At 49.1% G+C, this 20678-nt stretch overlaps 1 protein-coding gene across 5 annotated transcripts in view; it reads left to right on the top strand.

Moving 5' to 3' along the window:
• mical2a (microtubule associated monooxygenase, calponin and LIM domain containing 2a) overlaps positions 1 to 20678 on the top strand; it is a 73775-nt gene that overhangs the window by 14080 nt on the left and 39017 nt on the right. For all 5 annotated transcript variants that reach the window (XM_029256148.1, XM_029256147.1, XM_029256149.1 and 2 more), the window contains exons 3-16: positions 3993 to 4200; positions 4896 to 5012; positions 6030 to 6131; positions 8865 to 9020; positions 9839 to 9939; positions 10780 to 11037; positions 11386 to 11501; positions 13293 to 13419; positions 13622 to 13712; positions 15483 to 15630; positions 17895 to 18094; positions 18709 to 18815; positions 19132 to 19200; positions 19463 to 19603. In XM_029256148.1, coding sequence (XP_029111981.1) covers positions 3993 to 4200; positions 4896 to 5012; positions 6030 to 6131; positions 8865 to 9020; positions 9839 to 9939; positions 10780 to 11037; positions 11386 to 11501; positions 13293 to 13419; positions 13622 to 13712; positions 15483 to 15630; positions 17895 to 18094; positions 18709 to 18815; positions 19132 to 19200; positions 19463 to 19603 — 1941 coding nt within the window. The remainder of the gene's footprint in view (positions 1 to 3992; positions 4201 to 4895; positions 5013 to 6029; positions 6132 to 8864; positions 9021 to 9838; positions 9940 to 10779; positions 11038 to 11385; positions 11502 to 13292; positions 13420 to 13621; positions 13713 to 15482; positions 15631 to 17894; positions 18095 to 18708; positions 18816 to 19131; positions 19201 to 19462; positions 19604 to 20678) is intronic.

The raw sequence follows: 20678 nt of genomic DNA, 5'->3' as shown, positions 1-20678 counted from the left end.
AACACGGTTCGTTTAAGATACTCCTCAGGTTACGAGAGTAAGGCTCGTAACTGTCTTCGCTCGACTGTCAAGTCTCCACTATTTTAAGAGAAGCCGTATGTCACTCTACTTAACCGGTATTTTCCATGGATGTAATAAGACAGAAGGGCAGCTGCGCAATTGTGGGTCATTTGCAGTGATTTAGTTTAAGATCTGTGCTCTTATCTGCTCGCTGCCCTGGACACATGTGCCACCAAAAAGCATAATGTTCTCTGCTTCAAAGGATCTCCATTAGTTGCAGTCGAAAAGCAGGAATTCACAGCATGTTCTCAGATCTTCTGCTTCCCGTCTTTTCGCTTACAAGGTGTTCAGGTTTTTCGTTGCTGAGGTCCACCATAGATTTCTTTTTTGGCCGCATCCCAGAAACGCGATGCCATTCTGATGGCAGTCTTGGCATCAGCCGTGAAACCTGCAGAATGTCGGTTCTGTTTGTTTTCTTCTCCTCACGAACTCTTCACAGTTTATGAAATTTACCCTTCATGTACAACGAGTAACAAAGGTCTCCTGATCCCTGTGATTACATTTACCCCATAATGATGTGGATGATCTTGTGTTCTTGCTGGAATTCTTGTGTAAACATACAGTATGCCTATGTTCTACACATGTGAGTGGAAACTCTCCAGGAGAGATTGTCCTTTCTGAACTCTTCAACACCGCAGCTTACGGAGAAGTGATCTGTAATGTGGTCCCGTCTTGCTCGTACGCAATCTGTTTTGCGGTCACTGAATAATTATGATTGTGTAAAGTGAACTGATTGTACGGATATGAAGTAATCTTGCCCTTCTAAAAGCAGTTCAGACTTGGCTGTTGTGTAGTCATTTATAGGTTTATAATAACGTGTGTGTAATGTTTTAATAACAGCTGGCTTGCATTTTTGTTTTCTCAGAACTATGTAATTCTTCAAGAATTTGTAAAATGTATTATCAGTCATAGTGTTGACATTTGCTTTCATGACTCAAAACAAGCTATAGTCCTGTGCTGTACATTAGTACATTCCTCGCCAGTGAATCAACTGGAAACATCACTTTGCTGCAGTGTGTTGATAGCCACCTTGATACCATTCTCTTCATGCTTTTATATATATATATATATATATATAAGGGGGTGTGGTGGCGCAGTGGGTTGGGCCACGGTCCTGCTCTCCAGTGGGTGTGGGGTTCGAGTCCTGCTTGGGGTACCTTGCGATGGACTGCCATCCTGTCCTGGGTGTGTCCCCTCCCCCTCCAACCTTTTCCCTCGTGTTGCCGGGTTAGGCTCCGGCTCCCCGTGACCCTGTATAGAACAAGTGGTTTCAGATGATATGTGTGTGTGATAACCATTTGTTTAACAACATCTAAAGTCAATTTGTTCTTTCCTTCCGTATAAGCTGTCCTGGAAAAAGTTAAATTTATCGTGTATCTTAGTCAATTTCTGTTGCTTTTCTGCAGGCAAAATTCAAAAATTCTGTGTCCGGTGGTTCAGCTTAAAAATAGTACACTACACCCTTAATATTTTTTCCATATTTGGCAGCTTCTAAGTATTCTAATTCAAAGTATGTGGGAAAGAATGCAGTAGCTCTCAACAGTGAAATTATCCCCTCAATGTAACTCTCTAAATATCTTTTTTTTTTTTTACTGCTAAAATATGCTGTGGAAACTCTGAATCTTTGCTCTATAAATATCACGTATCGAAAAGCTCTCGTATTGTCTCTCATTTTAATTTCGGTGAGTTTCCCGGTGGCGCTAACGCGTATTTCTTTATCTTCCGAGCAATTTCCCTCATGAAGCACATAAGTGAAAGAATTAAAGCGCTAATATACTTTATTATTCTTTATTGCTTGTTGTTAATGGACTGTAGCAAATGACTGTCCATCGAAGGAGCCCATTGACCTCCGTGCGCCTATACAAGCGCGTGTATTTCCGTGTGCATTCTTATTCCTCTACTTCCATCTGGTTTGTAAATAGCGTCAAATGTGGCCCAGAGACGGAAACGTGCCCTCACAGGTTGAGCTTCGTGGAGCGTTCTGTGTAAACAGGCTATGAGTACCAGGGTGCTGTCGCTTCCCCTGCTGTGGGCCCAACCCTCTTTTACTAATGTCGCAAAGTCCAGGAGATCCTGTCTCGAGAGAGAGAAGAAAGGGCTTTAAGCCGATGGTCATTTCTTTTGCTGGGCTTTATTAAATCACATTACGGGACTGTCACAAAGAATCGGAGAAGCCAGGTGAGCCTTTTGTCGCTCTCTTAATTAAGAGGGCTTTCAGCAGGTGCGTTCGCACGGACGTGGCCTTCGGCACACCTGGACTTTCTGGACTCGCTCGCCCCCCCCATTTCGGTTTCCCTGTCTGATGTGATGAAAGGTCCTGGACCGGGTGAAAGGGATCCACCCTCTGGGCAGGTCCCTCAGGAGCTCGCGGGTGGCGAGGGTGTCTCTGTTCGGCTGCACTCCGGTTATACTGCTCTCAGGAAAAGGCCCGTTTTGTTTTACAGCCAGCCCTTTGTCCTCCTCTGTGACCCCAGATGGGGTGACTGCCCATAGCCAGGGGTTGAGTGTAAACGGTGTCAAAGATCACACTCTGCAGAGGCCTACATAAATACGATAAGGCCCCGGGGACCAGGAACCCCAAAATCCCCCACTTCGCAGGATCGTTTAGAGCACCTCCACCCGAGAGTACAACTCTCTCGGACATCAGGTCTGGTTGCCCCAGGAGGGGTCTTCGTAGCAGCTGCCTGACCCATGGCGCCTCGTGCTTTGAGGTCGTTTAGCTGCGCCCCATGTTTGCCGAAACCGGTTAGATGGGGCAGGAAATGAGGTGATGCCTTCAAAGGAAAACATGTGAGGTCGACCAAGGTGAAATTTAGTCTGCCGAACAAAGTAAACCACAATAATGATGCTCGGCTCCTGGATGTTGGCCAGCGCCTGTTGTGTCGGAGTTCGGAAACTTGACTCGTGATAAAAAGGCTGTGCGATCGGGATCCCGCGAGGTAAACCGCTGTAACGCTGATCCCGAGCAGCCTTGGTACACACGCAGCTGAATAAATTGATGAAAACATAAGCTGTGTGGGCTGCTCGGGATAAAAGGATACGCTGGGGAAATAAATAATAAGGCGGCCAGGGATCCAGATGGAAGAGTGGTCTTTGAAGGACCTACAGATTCCACAGAGCAGTGCTGCGGGAACAGGAAGAAGCCAGGCTTTATGGGCACAATGGGGCGGCCGTGTGACTCAGACATGGTAGCCTAGTGAGATGATACTTCTGGAGATCCTACTAAGCACGTCCCACCCCTCCGGCACCAAAAATCGCGGATGAGGTCATGGTGCCTCGACCACATTGTCAAACAGGCTTGAAAACTAAAGAGGCTGACATCATGCACGGCTTGGTGACAGCGGTCGGAATGATGTTTTCGATACAGCAAGGTTATGGTTAGAGTTATGAATGAAGTAATCCTCTACTTTTCCCGTCTATGAGTTTGTGAACCCTGAGCACCGTGTGGGGGCTGGAACAAGACGTTTGCAGAACGTGATGAGTTTGTAAACGTAATTGTTTCCCCCTTCTCATTCTGATCATGTAACATCAACAGTTTTTGCATTGGCACTTAGAATTGTTCAGCTCGGGGCACTTTTCCCCAGGGCCGCATGCAACCGTAAGCAAAAGTGCGTCAACGACGGATGAAGAGCTTTAGATATAAACACACGATTATTGAAGCGCATATTACTCGAATGGCTGCCTATCGAATTCTGAGTCACGTTGCAAATACACACATGATTGGTTGCAGATTGTGTTGGATAAATTCACAAAGCTATTAGGGGATCAGGAGAGAAATGGGTCAAGCAGAGATTGGTTTTGACACCCTTTCATGCTTGAAGGGGGATTCACCAACTCTTCTGAAGCAGTTCTGAAATTTTGACTCGTCTACAAATGCACACGTGTTGACGGCGTAGGGGTCTGCTCTCCCGTTCTTCTCCCGGCCCCCCCAGTGCCTCATCATCGGAGGTGGCCCCTGTGGCCTGCGAACGGCTATCGAGCTGGCCCTGCTGGGCGCCAAGGCGGTGGTGATCGAGAAGAGGGACACCTTCTCCAGGAACAACGTGCTCCACCTCTGGCCCTACACCATTCATGACCTGCGTGGCCTCGGTGCCAAGAAGTTCTACGGCAAATTCTGCGCAGGATCTATCGACCACATCAGTGAGTGCCCTTCCTCTGGCGGGGAACGGGTTCTCTTCCTTCTCCCTCACCCCCAGTCCAATGCTATATAATCCATTGACCCACCGCTTAGATGAAAGAAGAATCGGGGTATCCGTTAAACCTTGTGGGCAACAGAAGGGACTCTGGCCTCTTTGGAGGAGATACTGAGTGAGATTAATGGGGCTGCATGTTTTCATTAGAGAATAATAATATTTCTCTTGGTGCTGTGTTTGGTTTGTCATATGACTTGCATTAGACTGTCAAAATACCTCTTGGTAGTCCTCCACTCACATGTCATTCCCTAAGGAGTGTTTGATAACTGATCCTCCCGTCACAGCATCCTTTATGAAACATGTCCTGCGTTGCCCAAGAAAAAAGAATAAATTAAATTATTGGAGAGTAATGATACACAATGGAGACGTACTTTAAAGAGCCACTCCCATGTAGTGTGTTATTCAAAGCCACTCCATCTGTTTATATCTGGGCACCGAGCAGCTGGGCCGACTACCCTGCTCATCGCAGCGTGCTTTCGGATGCTGAGCGATGAGTTGCTCATCGCCGTGGCAATGCAGGGGTGGTCTGGAGGATGTGACCGTTGACCGTTAGTCGCTCTCCAGTGGCGGAGACGGGCAGCATGGCACATGTTCAAGAGAAACCCAGCGGTTCGTGGTTCTCGCCCTGGATTTTTCCGGCAGGTATTCGCCAGCTCCAGCTTATGCTGCTGAAGATTGCCCTGATCGTCGGCGTAGAGATCCACGTCAACGTGGAATTCATCAAACTCCTGGAGCCACCAGAGGACCAGGAGAATGAAGGTGACTTGCTCGTATGACGCTGGGGGGTCATTGATGGGTTTTGTCTTTAGACAACGGCTTTGGCTCCACAGAGGGCTGCGGCGAGCACCACACGGCGTGTTTTCAGACCTGCCTAGTGTCACAGAAACATCAGGTCTTAAAGAGCAACACAGGAACACCAGCCCCATCCTTGTGTACACGTTTCCCAGACAACGGGCGGTACACAGCAGGCCCGGTGCAGCCTATGAGAACGGGCTTGTTTATTTTAAGCGTGGACGTCTGAAGGAAAACTATATCCTTAAGAGCCGATTGCCTCTCGCACATATTAAACACTTGTGATATATTGGCTGCACACTTCTTGTTTTTGGCAGAGACCGTTCTTCTCAAAAATCCAAATGAAATCATGTTCAAGCGCGGCAGGTCGACCATCCGAATTTTCGCGGTGTAAATTAACAACACATCAAGCCATTGCCAGTGGTGCAGTGCGGCGCTTTGGGGTGTGTTCCGAGGCCCGCGGGACAGAACCTCTCCAGAACCTCTCCGGAGGTCCGGCTTCATGGTCCGCAGGAGACCAACGCCGATGAAATGGATGGCTGCCCCGTCCAAGGCACTTCAGCGACAACGCCGGAGAGGCGATACCGAGAGGAGCATGTCCTAAATTAGGCATCGCATGCTGCACGCTGAGCACTTGAGTTTAATCTCTTTATCCACTGACACCGCTCCGCGATACTGTGTAAAGCTGGCCTGACCTCATGCTATGAACATTAGAGTCGACTGTCGTGCAACGTGGGACCGGTCTGATTACGTTCGTAATCAGCAAAGATATTCTCTTTAATATGAAACTTTAGTTGGACGTTGAGAAAGGATTCATAGGTTGTGGTTCAGGTGCTCTGCCTCCTTCCTTTAAACTGATGGTAAAGCCTGAATTTCTAGAGTCTGCTCAATACTCCAGCAATGTCTGGCATGGATTTCACTTTGTGCCCTGTGGCTCCTCCCCTTCTCTGTGGCTCCTCCCTCTTTCACCTATCAATCTGCCAGGGCCAGGGTGGAGGGCAGAGGTTCGACCCGCCGATCACCCGGTCGCCGACTTCGACTTCGAAGTGATTGTGGGAGCTGATGGGCGGAGGAACACCCTGGAAGGTGAGCGCACGCCGGGGCGAAACGTAGCGCTGGCCTCCACCCGCAGAACTCGAATCCAACCGAGGACAGCCGGACTTCATCGCTTTGGATCTGACTCCGCGTGCGAAGAAAACGATCGAGCGCTGATACTTGCCTGACTCGTGAATTAAATTTAAACTCGAGGACATTCAATTAAGACCTTCTTGAGCAATGAATTATGACATTTTAAGGCACGTGTGCTGCACTCCAGTCCTTAGAATAAACCCTTGCTGGCGTCTTGGCCCACGGTTTTCCATGCCATCATCTCCTTCAGCCTTCCAAGTCTGCATTTAAAAGGCTGTAAGGCTACAAATTTGCCTCTGTAATCCCTTTTCGCTTGTAATTTGGAAAGCCCTTGACTATGATGTCACCACCCTTGCTAAGAGATGCTCAAACGTGGGTGAGCGGATCTCCGGCGCGCCAGGGCTGCGCGCGGAAACCGCATGCTGCGACAGTCGCGTTCCTCTGGGACCTTGAAGGCTGCCCTCGTCCTGCTGTTCCAGCGGGCGTTGTGTTTCAAAAGACTCTACTCTGTCTAAGAATATCCCAATATACTACTTTGATTAGATATCATGAAAAGAATTCAAAAAGGGTATAATCTTGCTGCACTTCCCTGGAGTGTATGGGGGATGGGGGAGCGTAGTGTTTAAAATACCCAACCTGCATTCCTGTCAAGCGATTAGTCAGGCAGGGACATGCTTGGAAAGAGTGACGTGCCGGGGACAGTGTCCCCGTGGCCATCCCTTTCAGGCACGTCTCCGTCCCTGGAGCTCGGGGTTTCCTCCTTCCCGCCTCTCTTCCTGGGGCCCGGCCGACGGGGGACGCGCCCGCCGATACGTGACCCGATTGCTTCCGCCGAAGGTCTGGATCGCAGCCGTTTTTATTTAACGCAGGAAGCTGGAACGTTTGAATCACGTCTGAGCGGTGCGCTCTGCGGTCGGGGCGAAGCCTGAAGACTGCAGCAGACCTCGCGCCATCTGCACGCTTTTCACCGGGCGTCTGCTAGACTCCAGCACAGTTCAGTCCTCGCGGAACTGGCTTGCGGACGCCGTCATCCTTCACCCTAGAAGTGTCCTCCGTAGCAACCTCAATGTGTTTCTATAAATTAAGGGGTATAAATATTATTACTGATTATTATTTGTCTGACATCTTTCTCCGAAGCAGAAAACCCATTTATACTCTTTGGTAATTCTTTACTGTGTCTGTGCGGGGTAAACACCTTCATCCGGAGTATTGCAGCGTGAATGATGTTCGAACCCAGGACCAAGGGTAGTTTTACAGCTGTCAAAGTGTGAGAACTGAAGTGTCTGGTTATGTTACATTGGACTTGGGATGTTTGTCTGGTGTATAGATCGGGCTGCACCGTTCGCTGCTGGACTCTCTTGGTTTTCTCGGGGTATTAAACCAGCTGCGGTGAGCTTTCGGTAATTTCGGAGGCTCCTGCTGGCAATCGTGAGACTTTGCTACCGAAGTCTTTCGTCTAAATGCGTGAGAACTGCGTGCTCGCCGTTCGGTTATACTGGAAAGTCGGTTGCAGTATGATTAACGAGAAATGCAATAAAAGGATTTTAAAAGGTTGTTAGAAAGTCTAATATAAAGTTACTGCAAACTGGTGAACTCAAAAAAAGCCTTTTTGCCCCGGTTCATAAAGAGTTTTTGTCAGGAGAACAGATCCAGGTCTGTGCTGTGGAGAAAAGCTGGAGGACAAGTTCTTACTGCGTGAAATGTACGTACACACACACACACACACACACACACTGTCTGAACTGCTTGTCCCATTTGGGGTCACGGGGAGCCAGAGCCTAGCCTGGCAACGCAGGGTGTAGGGCTGGAGGGGGAGGGGACACACCCAGGAGGGGACGCCAGTCCATCACAAGGCACCCCAAGCAGGACTCAAACCCCAGACCTACCAGAAAGCAGGACCTGGTCCAACCCACTGGGCCATCGCACCCCCTGGGTGAAATATACCCCTTTATTCATCTGGTGAATCACAAGATGTTTCATCTTCAAATGTTCTGTTTGCTCCTGGAAACAGACTTGACCACCAAAAAAGGAGAAAGATCGGATGTGCTCTGTGACACTGATCGGTTTGCCACATCATCATCATCGTTATTATTATTATTATTATTATTAGTGACACTGGCTGGCTTACAAGGTTAGCTTTATACAATGACCCACTTAAATTGGTTTACCTGTTTATACAGCATAGTCTTTTTTACTGTATCAATTGAGGATAAGAAATTAATCGATTTAGCAGATGCTTTTCCCCAAAACGCCGTACGTCTCGGAGAAAAATACAGTGAGTGCATTACATCAACAGGAGGAAAATTTGGATTCTAAAGCACAGTGAATTTGTCACGATCCTCCACGTGAACCAGTGATCGGTATGAACCTTGACCTAGGGTACTGTAGCAGGGATTCAAGCCCATGTCCCTTGATTGCAAGGGCACAGCCCTAACCACTGTGCCACCTGCTGTAACTTGACAGCTGCTGATGAAATAAGAAACTCCAGGCTGGAGTCGGGATATATATCCAGTCACGACCGTGGGTTTCTTTCTCGGTGTAGAATTGTGCTGTGCTGTTGAGCGCAGAGACATCGACGCTGTTCTCCGCTCTTTCACGTAGGTGCCCTGGCCTTACTCGCAGGCTGTATAACTGGTGCTTAAAATAACCGCTGGGAAGGCAATAATAACATAGCTTTTTCCCTCCCCGCAGGTTTCAGGAGAAAAGAATTTCGCGGGAAGCTGGCCATCGCCATCACGGCCAACTTCATCAACAGGAACACGACGGCCGAGGCCAAGGTGGAGGAGATCAGCGGCGTGGCCTTCATCTTCAACCAGAAGTTCTTCCTCGAGCTCAAGGAGGAGACGGGTGAGCGAGACGCACTCTCGTCCCGTGGATCGCGGGAAACGTCCGGAAACAAGAAGCTGTTGCTTTGTTCGTTGCACTGACACGTTTGCCCGAAGCTAATCACCATTTGAGTTCTGCACAATACGCTGCTTACAGTGATTTACCCTTTTACACAACATGGTGATATTTATGAGGTATCGATCGAGGGTGCTGCAGCAGGAGGTGGGATTTGAACCCGAAGCTTGCAAGATGACGACTTTAACCGCCGCATCCTCTGCTGCCCGGGGTGATTTAGAAACAACGCGAGATTAACGTACAAACTATAAGGAAGAAGAACAAAAACTGCAGAGTAAAATGCTTTGAGTTCCAGTCGTTTTTAATGTGCGGGATCGGAAAACTGTCGAAACGCGGTCTGAAATTTTACAGCCAATTAAAAAACGGAAAAGAGCTCCATATTCTTCGTGTTCTTTTATGTGGCCTCGGGAAGTGAGTAAGCAGGCTGTCACCATGCGGGTCGTGCGGTTCCCTTGAAGCCCAGACCTCCAAAGCTCCTCTGCGAGGCGGCTCACGCACACCACGTGCGGGCCAGAGCGAGACGGCCACATCGTGCGTGTCGCGTCGGCCTCGGCAGGGGGTCGCCTCCTTCCTGGCGATAAGACCCGCGCCATTTCTAAGAGCACGGGCGGCTAATAAACCCGCCGCTCCCCTTTCCGGGGTGGACCTCCCTGTCCTCAGACCCACCCACACCTTCTCAAATGCCAGCTGCCTGAGCCCGCATGACCCCGACCGCTAAAAACGCATTGCACAAGCGTGTCATTTACACGAGTGTCGCTCTGCAGGCGTCGACCTGGAGAACATCGTCTACTACAAGGACAACACTCACTACTTCGTGATGACGGCCAAAAAGCAGAGCCTCCTGGACAAGGGAGTCATCGTTAATGTGAGCGCACTTCCGCCGGACCTCCGACCGCCCCTCCCCTCACCTCTTCACCTTTCCTTGCCGAGACAAACATCCAAATGTCCTTATAAGGAGCAGTTGGCGCTCCGGCCCTGCAAGTGTCTCATTGCTGCGTAAACCACACGATTCACATCTGTTTCTTCTGGCTGTGATGCCGGAACACGTCACTGCATGATCTGATTCATAAAAATGCCCCAGTAAATTGTGTCCTTCAGGACGATGTGAATTTTTTTGACGGCGGTTAAGTCAACGGCATGAACGTAAATGATTACTCACTCTTTCTTCCTGAAAACCCGTGCGCTCGAACCCGGAGTAATAAAAGTGATTAACGACCCCCCCCGGCACAGTTATTACTTTTAATTTTGGAGGATGAGGTCACCACGGATCTGGCACGTAGATCACCTGGATTTTTCGGGTGGGTTTGAAGTCCGTTTTTAGATTTAGGATCCCGCTGCCGTGAAAATGCTTTATTCAGGGACGCCGCCGAGTCCAGGATGCCGTGCAAACTGCATCTTTTTCCGGCTCCGCTGCCTCTGCACATCAGATGAAACATCACACATTAAAAACCAAAATAAGACCCTCGGCATCACTAATGAGGGTGGAGCAGTTCGCCGAATGAGAGCGGAAGCACTTCAGCTGAACATAATTATATTTTTAAGATGTTTAAATCGCTCAGTTACGAGCTTTCGGTGCCGTTTGATTCCGCTTTTTATGTAGTTTCGGAAAAAGCCTCAGCGCCGCTTTTTTTCACTCCGCGGGTGCGGGGAATCGTCCTTGAGATTTCCCGGAGAACGAACGCGGCTCTCGATGGCCTTTCCGCAGGACTACATCGACACGGAGATGCTCCTGAGCGGCGAGAACGTGAACCAGGAGGCCCTGCTGTCGTACGCTCGCGAGGCCGCCGACTTCGGCACCAACTACCAGCTGCCCTCGCTGGACTACGCAATGAACCATTACGGGCAGCCGGATGTCGCCATGTTCGATTTCACCTGCATGTACGCGTCGGAGAACGCGGCGCTCGTGCGAGAGCGGTTCGGCCACCGCCTGCTGGTGGCGCTGGTGGGCGACAGCCTGCTGGAGGTGAGCGAACCCTTCCCTCCGTGGCCTGAAAGCACCTAAAAGATCACGTGATCTCGATGCACCCTTTGGAAATGTTGAAAGAGACGCCCCGTCTTACCAGATCTTTTGTGGTGCGGTGTGGCGTCCAATTGCTTTTAGCACGGTTTCATTTCTTTCCTTTCCTCTTTCAAATATGCAAATGAGACGTTCGTAGTTCTCTCGTGTCCGTGAACACGGCACTTGACCTGCGCTGCCCCGATACAAAAGCACTTCCGTTTGGATGAATGCACGATGCGCGAGATCTCGGCATCTGATCGGTACCGGCAGCAGCAGCAGCAGCAGAGGGACCGTGTTTCTGTGTCTCTTCAGCCTTTCTGGCCCATGGGGACGGGATGCGCACGAGGCTTCCTGGCTGCCTTTGACACGGCGTGGATGGTGAAGGCCTGGGCGCAAGGCAGGGCTCCCCTGGAGATCCTGGCAGAGAGGTGAGAGTCCGTTCCAACCCGGCCCAATCCATTTTCCACGGCACACGTGACCGCCGTCCTCGGTAGTCATGTCTCCTTGGAGACCTGCGGAAAGAAGGGGGGGCGAGACTGGGGAACGGACGCAGGGACATGCCACAAAATCAGAAATAGAACTCTTGAGACGTTGCCTCCAGGCTTAACCGGCCATTTAAACACAATTTGTGGTTTAGACCAAGTTACCCCAAGGTTACAGTTTCTGAAGTCATTCCATAGATGATGCTGTGAAAAAGTATTTTCTACATTTTTTGCAGGTTTTTTTAACATTACGTTTCATCCAGTCTTTTTCTTCGTTCTAGCAGTACAGGCATCCTTTGATTTATGAAATTAATCTGTTCCTGTAAACAGTGCGCAATTCTGGATACTAAAACTTCCCAATATTTTAAACGGGGAAAAATAAGAATGTGTTCCCGGCCCATCCGAAAGCCCCAAATAAATTTTCCCAAATATCACCGGAACGCTGTAAAACACCTGTATACCAACCCACGATTTCAATACAATGTAAAACATTTGCACACTCTCTGCTCCGGGGTAACTCCCACATTTCTTTTTAATTCTTTATTGTCCCGCAGGATGAGTGATAAACCAAGCAGGGATCTACTGAGCATGTCACGTGCACTATGAGCAACTTTCTAAAACTGCACACTACTACTTAAATGCACATACGTGCCCGAAAAACCGTCAGCTGAGCTTTTCCTGCTAATTGCCCTGCTGTTTCTGCGGTGATTCAATTCAATAACGCAAAGTAGCAGCACGGAGGCACAGCGTCTGGGTGGCGTGAGAGGACGTGGGTTTGATCTCCTCTTAGTCTGTGTGGTGTTTGCGTGTTCTTCCCGTGTCTGTTTGAGTTTTCGCCGGGTGCTCTGGTTTCCTCCCACATGTCAAACCGGCTGGATTGGTGACTAAAACCACCCGTTGCGTGTGTGTGAGTGACAGTGAGAAAGTGGGTTTCACTGGAATATGGGCGAGCGACTCATTGTAGGTAGTGTATCTAGCAGTGTCGCTTTGGGTGAATAAGGTGTGGGCTGATGGCACTACATTGTGCTCTCTGGAACCTGTTTTGGAGAAAAGTGTCTGCTAATCAATAAATGTAAATGACAGACACTCCTGTGGAATTTCATTCACTTCACATGATGTCCCACTCTCTTAAAGCAACACTCCGACATTCCTAACACACTTAAAGACAGAGACATCTGGACGCAGGCACGCCAGCTACAGTAAATCACCGCACTTCCACTTCACTCGTGTGACTTTCATTATTATTTATTGGACGGTTCATTTTTGGGACATACTTTGCTTTACATACTTTTACATACGAATTTCATTGTTCTGATTTTTTGCTCCGTAAATTGAAAACTGGGTCTGAAGGTCTAGAGCAGTCATACCGAAATTCGGATAAAGAGAGTTTGTAAATCGAGGGGTGTCTGTATATGAAAAAAGCCTAAAAGAGTAAAATTGGCACCCGTTATGTCATTATCCTGAAGAATCGAGCTGCGATGATGCAAAGCAAATTTCGGAGAACAATACAATACAATGAAGTTTGCTCGTACCACATCGTATCACATTATCTTCCACACCAAGATCGTGATGTAACAATACTGGTGTCACTTCTTCACTCCTGGGTGCTGCTGTAAATAAGCGTACAAAATCGCCTGATAAGCTGAGGATGGTGTTTGCATGTGGTGCAGAGCCAGGGGTTCACACTTCCCCTCATTTTGCTTTCAGCACATGTACCTCGAGTGTGTGTTTTTACAGGGAGAGCCTATACAGGCTGCTGCCTCAGACGACCCCGGAAAACATCACCAAGAACTTTGAGCAGTACACCATTGATCCAGGAACGCGGTATCCCAACCTGAACTCCAGTTGCGTGCGGCCGCACCAGGTGAGATCTTATCGGATGACTGACTGTGAGAGGAATGCCCCCCATGTATGCACCGGTATCTCATCTAGTGTGTTGCGCAATAGAGACGGAACACGCGTCCCTGTAACGGTAAGACGGCAGCCTCCTCGATCGAGTTCCGCCCATCGCCCTGTCCGCACCTCCCCGCGCCTCGTTCTCCATCTCCCCGCAACCTCTCTTTCAGGTGCGCCACCTGTACATCACCGGCGAGCTGCAGCCGTGCACGCTGGAGCGCAGCGCGTCCGTGAGCCGACCGGTTAATCTGGCCCGACGGGGTAAGTGGGCTGGCCGGGCCCCTCCGTCCCGCAGCCGCTGTGAGCGAGCCAAGACTTGCAGCTAGTGAGCCAAGCTGCGCAGCTGCACGTGAAATACCGTGGCATGTTTGCGCTCGGCCGAGCCAGGAGATGTCATCGCGCAAGGGGCCCTTTGGGCCAGGCTTCGGAGGGGAGCGTGACCTCACCGAAGAGGGCATCTTATTTAACCTGGTGGTTAATGCACTCCGTCAGCAGACAGACTGTGCCAGGTTTCTCCTCATTATGCCCTATCGCTGCTTGGGGACCGCTGTCCAAGCAGTTAAGAGTATCTTATTTTAAGCCAGGGAGAGGGACAGTGGCCAGCAGAAGTGGCTACCGTATCTGAGGTGGAAGCATTTATTTGTGCGAAAGGGGCCTAAGCGGGAAGCTTGCCCTTCCGAGTGAATCGGATTGCGACGTTTTGTTTACCCGTCCTCCGTTGTCTGGTCCCGGAGATCTGCGTGAGCAGCGGCGTAAAGCTCTCTGGAAAATGCCTGTGCTTCTTGTGTTTAGTGAGCGAGGCTCGATTGCCCCTCACGGCCACGCTTATGTCTTGAGTGGGTGAAATGCCAGCCCCCTGTTTATGTCTCTTGTGATGATGAGCGAGCGGATCTGAAAATGCGGCCCGTTCCTCGGGATGAGAAACCACCTCCTAAGAATGTGACAAACCGGTGGAGACCGAGTCACCCAAGCCTTGCGATTGTAACGTGAGCACGTTTGTGTTTTGTTATGGATCTCTGAAAATTTACAGTCGAAATCCTTCAGCGGGGCAGCCGTGTCGTTGTTAAAACACTAGACCTGCAAACAGAAGGTTGTGAGTTCAAACATTTATTCATTTGGCTTGGGGCAGCAGGCGGTGTAGTGGTTAGCTCTGCTGCCTTTGACTTGAAGGACACATGTTCCTGCCCTGTTCCTGCCCTGCTCCTGCTGTAGTACCCTGGAGTAAGGCAAGGGTCTTACCCTGAATTGGTAGAGTAAATATGATTTAGATGTTCGGACAGAGGAGGGGGCACGGTGGCACAGTGGGTTTGGCCGAGTCCCACTTTCTAGTGGGTCTGGGATTCGTGTCCCGCTTCGGGTGCCTTGCGATGGACTGGCGTCCCGTCCTGGGTGTGTCCCGTCCCCCCCCCCACTCCAGCCTTGCGCCCTGTGTTGCCGGGTTAGGCTCCAGCTCGCCGCGACCCCGCTCGGGACAAGCGGTTTCGGCCAACGTGTGTGCGTTCAAACAGATAAATAGTTGCATGAGTGGCCAAATATCGCAAGTCGGGGAAAAAAAAAAAATAAAAACATGAGGTACATGAATAAATTAAGTTTAATTACCATCTGACCTGCTCTAAAGGGAATCATGTCATTCGGGTTCTAGCCGAATAAACGGGAACGTGCACAAGGTACACTTGTCACTCTGCATTTCCCATCCTCTCCTACTAAATCTGATTTTGTCTCATCACCTCAATGAATAAATAAGGGGACAAGTTGGTTAGGCCGGTATGTGGGCGCTTCCCCTCAAGGGAACGAAAATTTCAAATTCCACGATGAGACGCAACCTGACATGTCCTGACAGAAGCTCAAGTGTCGCCATTGTTCTCCAATTCCTGTCTGTTCTCCTTTTATCTTCTCTTGGCTCCAGGAGGAATTGTAACGATAGCCTCCAGCAATGACCTCATTTCGAAAGAGCTTCTGGGGTTCCACGGGTTCTTTCCGAACCTCCAGTTTTGGGTGATCGTCACGGGTTTCCTTGTTCTGGGTCCGCAGAGTCGGAGGTGCGGCCAAGCCGGCTGCTGACCTGGTGTCAGAAGCACACAGAAGGCTACCGGAACGTCGACGTGTGTGACCTCACCTCCTCCTGGAAGAGCGGCCTGGCGTTGTGCGCCCTCATACACAGTTTCAGGGCTGACCTCATGTGAGTGGCGATCATCACGATCCCTTCGCCGCTTAGCGGACGTGCTTCGCGCTGCCGATGGTTTTCTCCGTCAGATACCGTCCATCGGAAGCGAGTTGCCTCGAGACGCTTTATGCTCATGGTGCATCGTGAAGATGCATGGCTTCGTATGATTGTGGTATAATTTCTCGGTACGGCGGGAGGGGTCGGGCTCCGTCCTGGAAAGAGACGATCCAGACGGATTTAGAGAATCATCACCTTGTTGTTCCGATTTACACCTAAAACACCGGGTGGGGTGACTTTCCAACCAAGTATTGTCCATAATTAAAGCGTTTAAGAGGCTGAGTGAAAACAAGCACACCTGGCACCTGTCGGCAACAAACCGTAACGGCTACGGGTGCCTTCATTAAGTCCTTAGCTGCTTAGCTTTGGAAAGCTATGGACGATTACCTGAATGCGGCGCGTCCGCCGCTTGTAAACTTTCGAGGAACGAACAGTCTTCGTTCGCACGTCTTTAGTATTTTTTGTAAGAAGCGCTAACGAACCAGTCCGAGTTGCATGCCGAATGTTCACCTGATGTGCCAACAGACAGAGATTGTGAAAAACAAGGACTGGCTTCAATTTGCCGACACCCTCCTGTAGATACGGCTCGGGTTGTTGCGCTTCCCTATGTGGAATGGTCATAAATACCCAGCCAGGAGACTCCGAACGTGCAGACGTGTGCACGAGACATCCCGGCTCACCAGCCTGGTCTCCGCAAGCTAGCAGAGTTTGCTGCTCTAATCCCGTCCAAAATGCGGCGCTGTCATGGGAGACAGTTTTCCAAAGCAACGTACAACTCAGGGTAAACAACAGCACATTTCGCCAACAGATGGGGAGATACACATGCAGTTATGTGATTCTCACAGTATATATAGTCTGAAACGGCAGCCTGGTGGCACAGTAAGTAGTGCTGCTGTCTCTCAGTGTCTGGGTGGAGCCAGAGGACATGGGTTTGATCCCCACTCAGTCTGTGTGGGCTTCCTCTGGGTGCTCTGGTTTCCTCCCACACTCCAAAGACATGTGTTCCTCATAGTGTGTGAGTGACACAGAGAGAGTGTGTTCCACTGATGTATGGATGAGTGACCCAGTGTAAGTAGTGTATCTAGCAGTGTAAGTCACCGCGGTGAATAAGGTGTGTGGGCTGACAACACTACACAGAGATCATTGGAAGTCCCTATGGAGAAAGGTGTTTGCTAAATAAATAAATGTAAAACCACAGTTTTTGCCACTGGACACCGCTAGCTGTATATAGAAGAGAACAGAACTACAGACCTGAGGAAGAGCCCTGGCCCACTGTGTCTGCCATTCAGCTGATGAACTTTTGGAGTAATGAACCAACTCTCAGTCCTAATTAAGTCTGTAAGCAGGGGACCCACTGTAATTGTTATAATCATTTTGTCGTTTCTGTTTATTTCCTTTACATTTAGAGTATGCCACGTTTTAATTAAACGTATAGCATATTTTAATTGAAAACAGTTTAACAGGGCATCATTTAAGTGTATTTTTGAACATTACATTTATTCATTTAGCTGATGCTTTTCTCCAAAGCAACTTACAATGTTAAGGTCACAATTATTAAATATATATATGCACACTTATAATCATTTACCCATTTATACAGCTGGGTAATTTAAGTGGAGCAATTTAGGGTAAGTACCTTGCTGAAGGGTACTACAGCCAGATGTGGGGATTAAACCTACAACCTTCAGGTCCAAAGGCAGTAGCTTTAACCACTACATTACCAGCTTTTCTACCATCCCCTCACATTAATCACAATCAATCTCAGAAATGCTGCTATAGTCAGATCATCAGTCCTAGCAGTTTATTATCATCATTCTCTCCAAGCTCATGAGCCATCTACCCTCTGGAGGCCTGTTTACAAGGACGAGTGCCATGCCGCTGTGCCATCACCCTCCATGAATGTCGCCCTCACAAGTAGCCTTTGTGTGAAAGCAAACATAGCGGCCGTCTGTGCATACTGTCATTTCTTCACGGAGAGACGTGACATAATAGAGAGCCCCGTAGAGCTTTTTCCAGCTCTTGACCCAGCAAGAAACTCAAGTGTCCTGTGGGGAAGAGTTTGGATATCATCTCGGTGTGCCATAGTTCGCGCCTCCCACCCTAGGCAATTAATACCGTAGTCTATCTATAAACTATTACCAGGGCCTCCTTAGATACAGCACACCCCCGACGTCTCCCCAACATGCTTATTTGTTGATGTCTTGGCCTTTCTGTCTCCCTAGTGACTTTGACTCGCTCATTGAGGAAGACTGTGCCAAGAATAACCAGCTGGCCTTCAACATTGCTGAGCGCGAGTTCGGCATCTCTCCCATTACCACTGGCACGGAGATGGCGGCCAACCAGGGCCCAGACAAGCTCAGCATGGTCATGTACTTGTCCAAGTTCTACGAGATGTTCCGGGGTGCTCCGCTACCGGCGGCAGGTGAGCCGTCCGCCGTTCTGTCCTCAGACACCCAACGATCAATTGTTCAGCCAGCCACAACTTAGAGCAAATTCTTTCGCTTCTCCTCCAAGTTCGTCCTCCATCAGTCTCTCTTACAGAGGCTTCCTATGCTTTGAGCAACGCTTCATCATACGGGTGAAACCACCTTGAAACCAAAAAAGTATAGAATTGCCAAAAGAAGCGGAATTATGAGGAGTTGTTTTTGTCGCTACTCCACACTCATTGATCACAGTTTTACCGGATTTTGCGTTTTCGCGCCATCGTGAGTTGGAGGTACAATTGAAGGCGCTCTTTGGAGAGCAATGTAAGCTTATTTATGTGGGCACCGGTCAACTCAACGGCTCACGGTCCCCCTCTCATACGACCAGGACTGTTTATCCAGTGCTGGCAAAGAATGTGAACTCGTTGGCCGCCGCCGAGGATGTAGCTGCTGCTTTCTGTGGGAATCATGGGAACCACATGACCTTGCTGTTTGTGCGTTGATGATTGTGCCTGATCATCAGTAGGCTTTCTTGTATTCCTTATTGAGTGAATATTGGATATGACTTATGGAATTCATAATTAAACTCTAACATAGTTCTGCTTTTTCAAAGACTCCAGAAGAGAAACTAATGAAAACAGAGAAGATTATTCCGGAAAGCCAGCAAATTCCATTTACAATTTGAAGAATCTCTCACTGCCAAGGAAACGGATACCAAAGGTATCACCCATAAATTTCTCTTTGGCCTTGTTTAATGTTGCTGAAGCATTTTCCTTGAGAAACTTAGTGCAAGACAGCAGCTCGGGGAACCGCAGAATAGTTTTAACTGAAAAAAGAGCAACGGATCAAGAAAAAAATGTGCAAATATATACAGAGATAGATGGGGTTGTTGTTGTTTTAAAGAAAACATGAATAATTAATAAGAAACTACTCTTTTTTTGAGCTAAGTTTTGTTTTCAGGTCTAAAGAGATCAGTGCACTAATGTGTTCAGACAGGTTAAGGGAGAAGATTGAATTATTCATTCATTCTTTTCAGGGCGACCACAAATCTGAGGACAACGATTCGAGCAAAAGACGCCGCAAGTTCTCCAACTACTTGGAAGAGGTGCGTTGTTAACACGTGGAAAGTATAAGACCTTTGCACTTGGTGAGAGTGAACAGTGCCAGTCAAAAGTTTGAGTACATGTAAGAAACCTTGGCAGTACTTGTATGGGATAAACAGGACAGAAGAGTGAAAACAAAGGAAGACACAAGTGTCCTGCATCTTGGGGTGGTTCCTTGGTCACCTAGTGACATGCGACATGGCATTGCCCTCATGAGTGTGGCTTGTGTCTTTCCCTCTTCTGACTGCTCCTTCTTTCAAACAGGCGACCAACTTGTCCAGTCAAAACGCCAACTCCGCCCCCGAAAGCGGGGAGCTGCTGAAGGAGAACAAAGTGAAGTTCATGGCCACCCAACTGTTAGCCAAATTCGAGGAAAACGCTGCGAGTTGCTCCCTCCGCAGGCAGGTCAGACGCTACCTAAACCCTCTCCTTCTGCGCTGAAGAAATAACCTGGAGCCTGTTTTCTGCAGAACTGCTCCTTAGACCCGAACCCACGAGTTTCCAATCTCCCCTTGGGGTGCAGAGGAGGGCTTGTCGAAGGCTACAAGGCCTGGTTGAAGGTTTCTTTGAGCTCCCTCAATCTTTATGACATTCTGATTGTGCAGGGCTTCTGCATGAAGTTCAGCAGACAGCAAAATGGGAGGCAAACGGAGGCACATTTGAATAACAAGGAGATCCTGATATTTACCATTATATTGCATTTTGCCCAGATTATTGAGGGTACATCATAAAATTAGTCGAAACCAACTGATTTAAACCTGAGTTTGAAGTAAAAGGACAGCGTTCGTATTCTATGAAAGCTGCTCACCTCTTGTCATGTTAGCCAGGGTGAGACAGACCCAAGTGCGGTTGCACGGTTTCAGTCTCCACAGGATCGGCAGGCAGAACACGTAGTATCGATCGTAGCGAAGGTCACCGATGAGCAGATGTCAATACAAAGAGAATCCGAAGTCGTAGCCCGAGAAACGAAGCCAACGGTCAGGGAACGAAGAGGACGAGGAGACCGGGGAACTGGGTTCGGGGAGGACAGGAACAGGGCAGCGTAGGGTAGGGTAGGAACAGGGACGGGGACGAGGCCAGGGACGGGGATGGGGACAAAACTAAAGATGCAGGGGATCGCAGGAGACCATAGGCGTGGGTGAGCGGACGGCTCAGTAAGATTCCCCAACCTGGTCGGTCCGACGTCATCTTTTTATGCTCCGTCTCCTCGATCATCCACAGGTGCGCTGAGTTGCGACGAGGTCATAGGCGTGACACCTCTCAGCAAAAGCTTTCAGTTATTCAGGTCTCCTGTGTTATGTAGGTGTTTACTACCTGTATTATGAGACTTATTATTATCTAGAGGGATTTATTATTTTTTACCAGGGAGGTGGTGCGGGGCCAGCTGTTGTAGGTCTGTCTTATTTACATACCCCCCCCATTTTTATTTTCTCCAGTTAAATGTCATTGTGGAATTTTTGTTTTCCTTTCCTCCATTGCC

The sequence above is a fragment of the Scleropages formosus genome, chromosome 11 (genome assembly GCF_900964775.1).
Source record: "Scleropages formosus chromosome 11, fSclFor1.1, whole genome shotgun sequence".
NCBI lineage: Eukaryota > Metazoa > Chordata > Actinopteri > Osteoglossiformes > Osteoglossidae > Scleropages > Scleropages formosus.
This window is presented reverse-complemented; position numbering and strand designations above follow the sequence as displayed.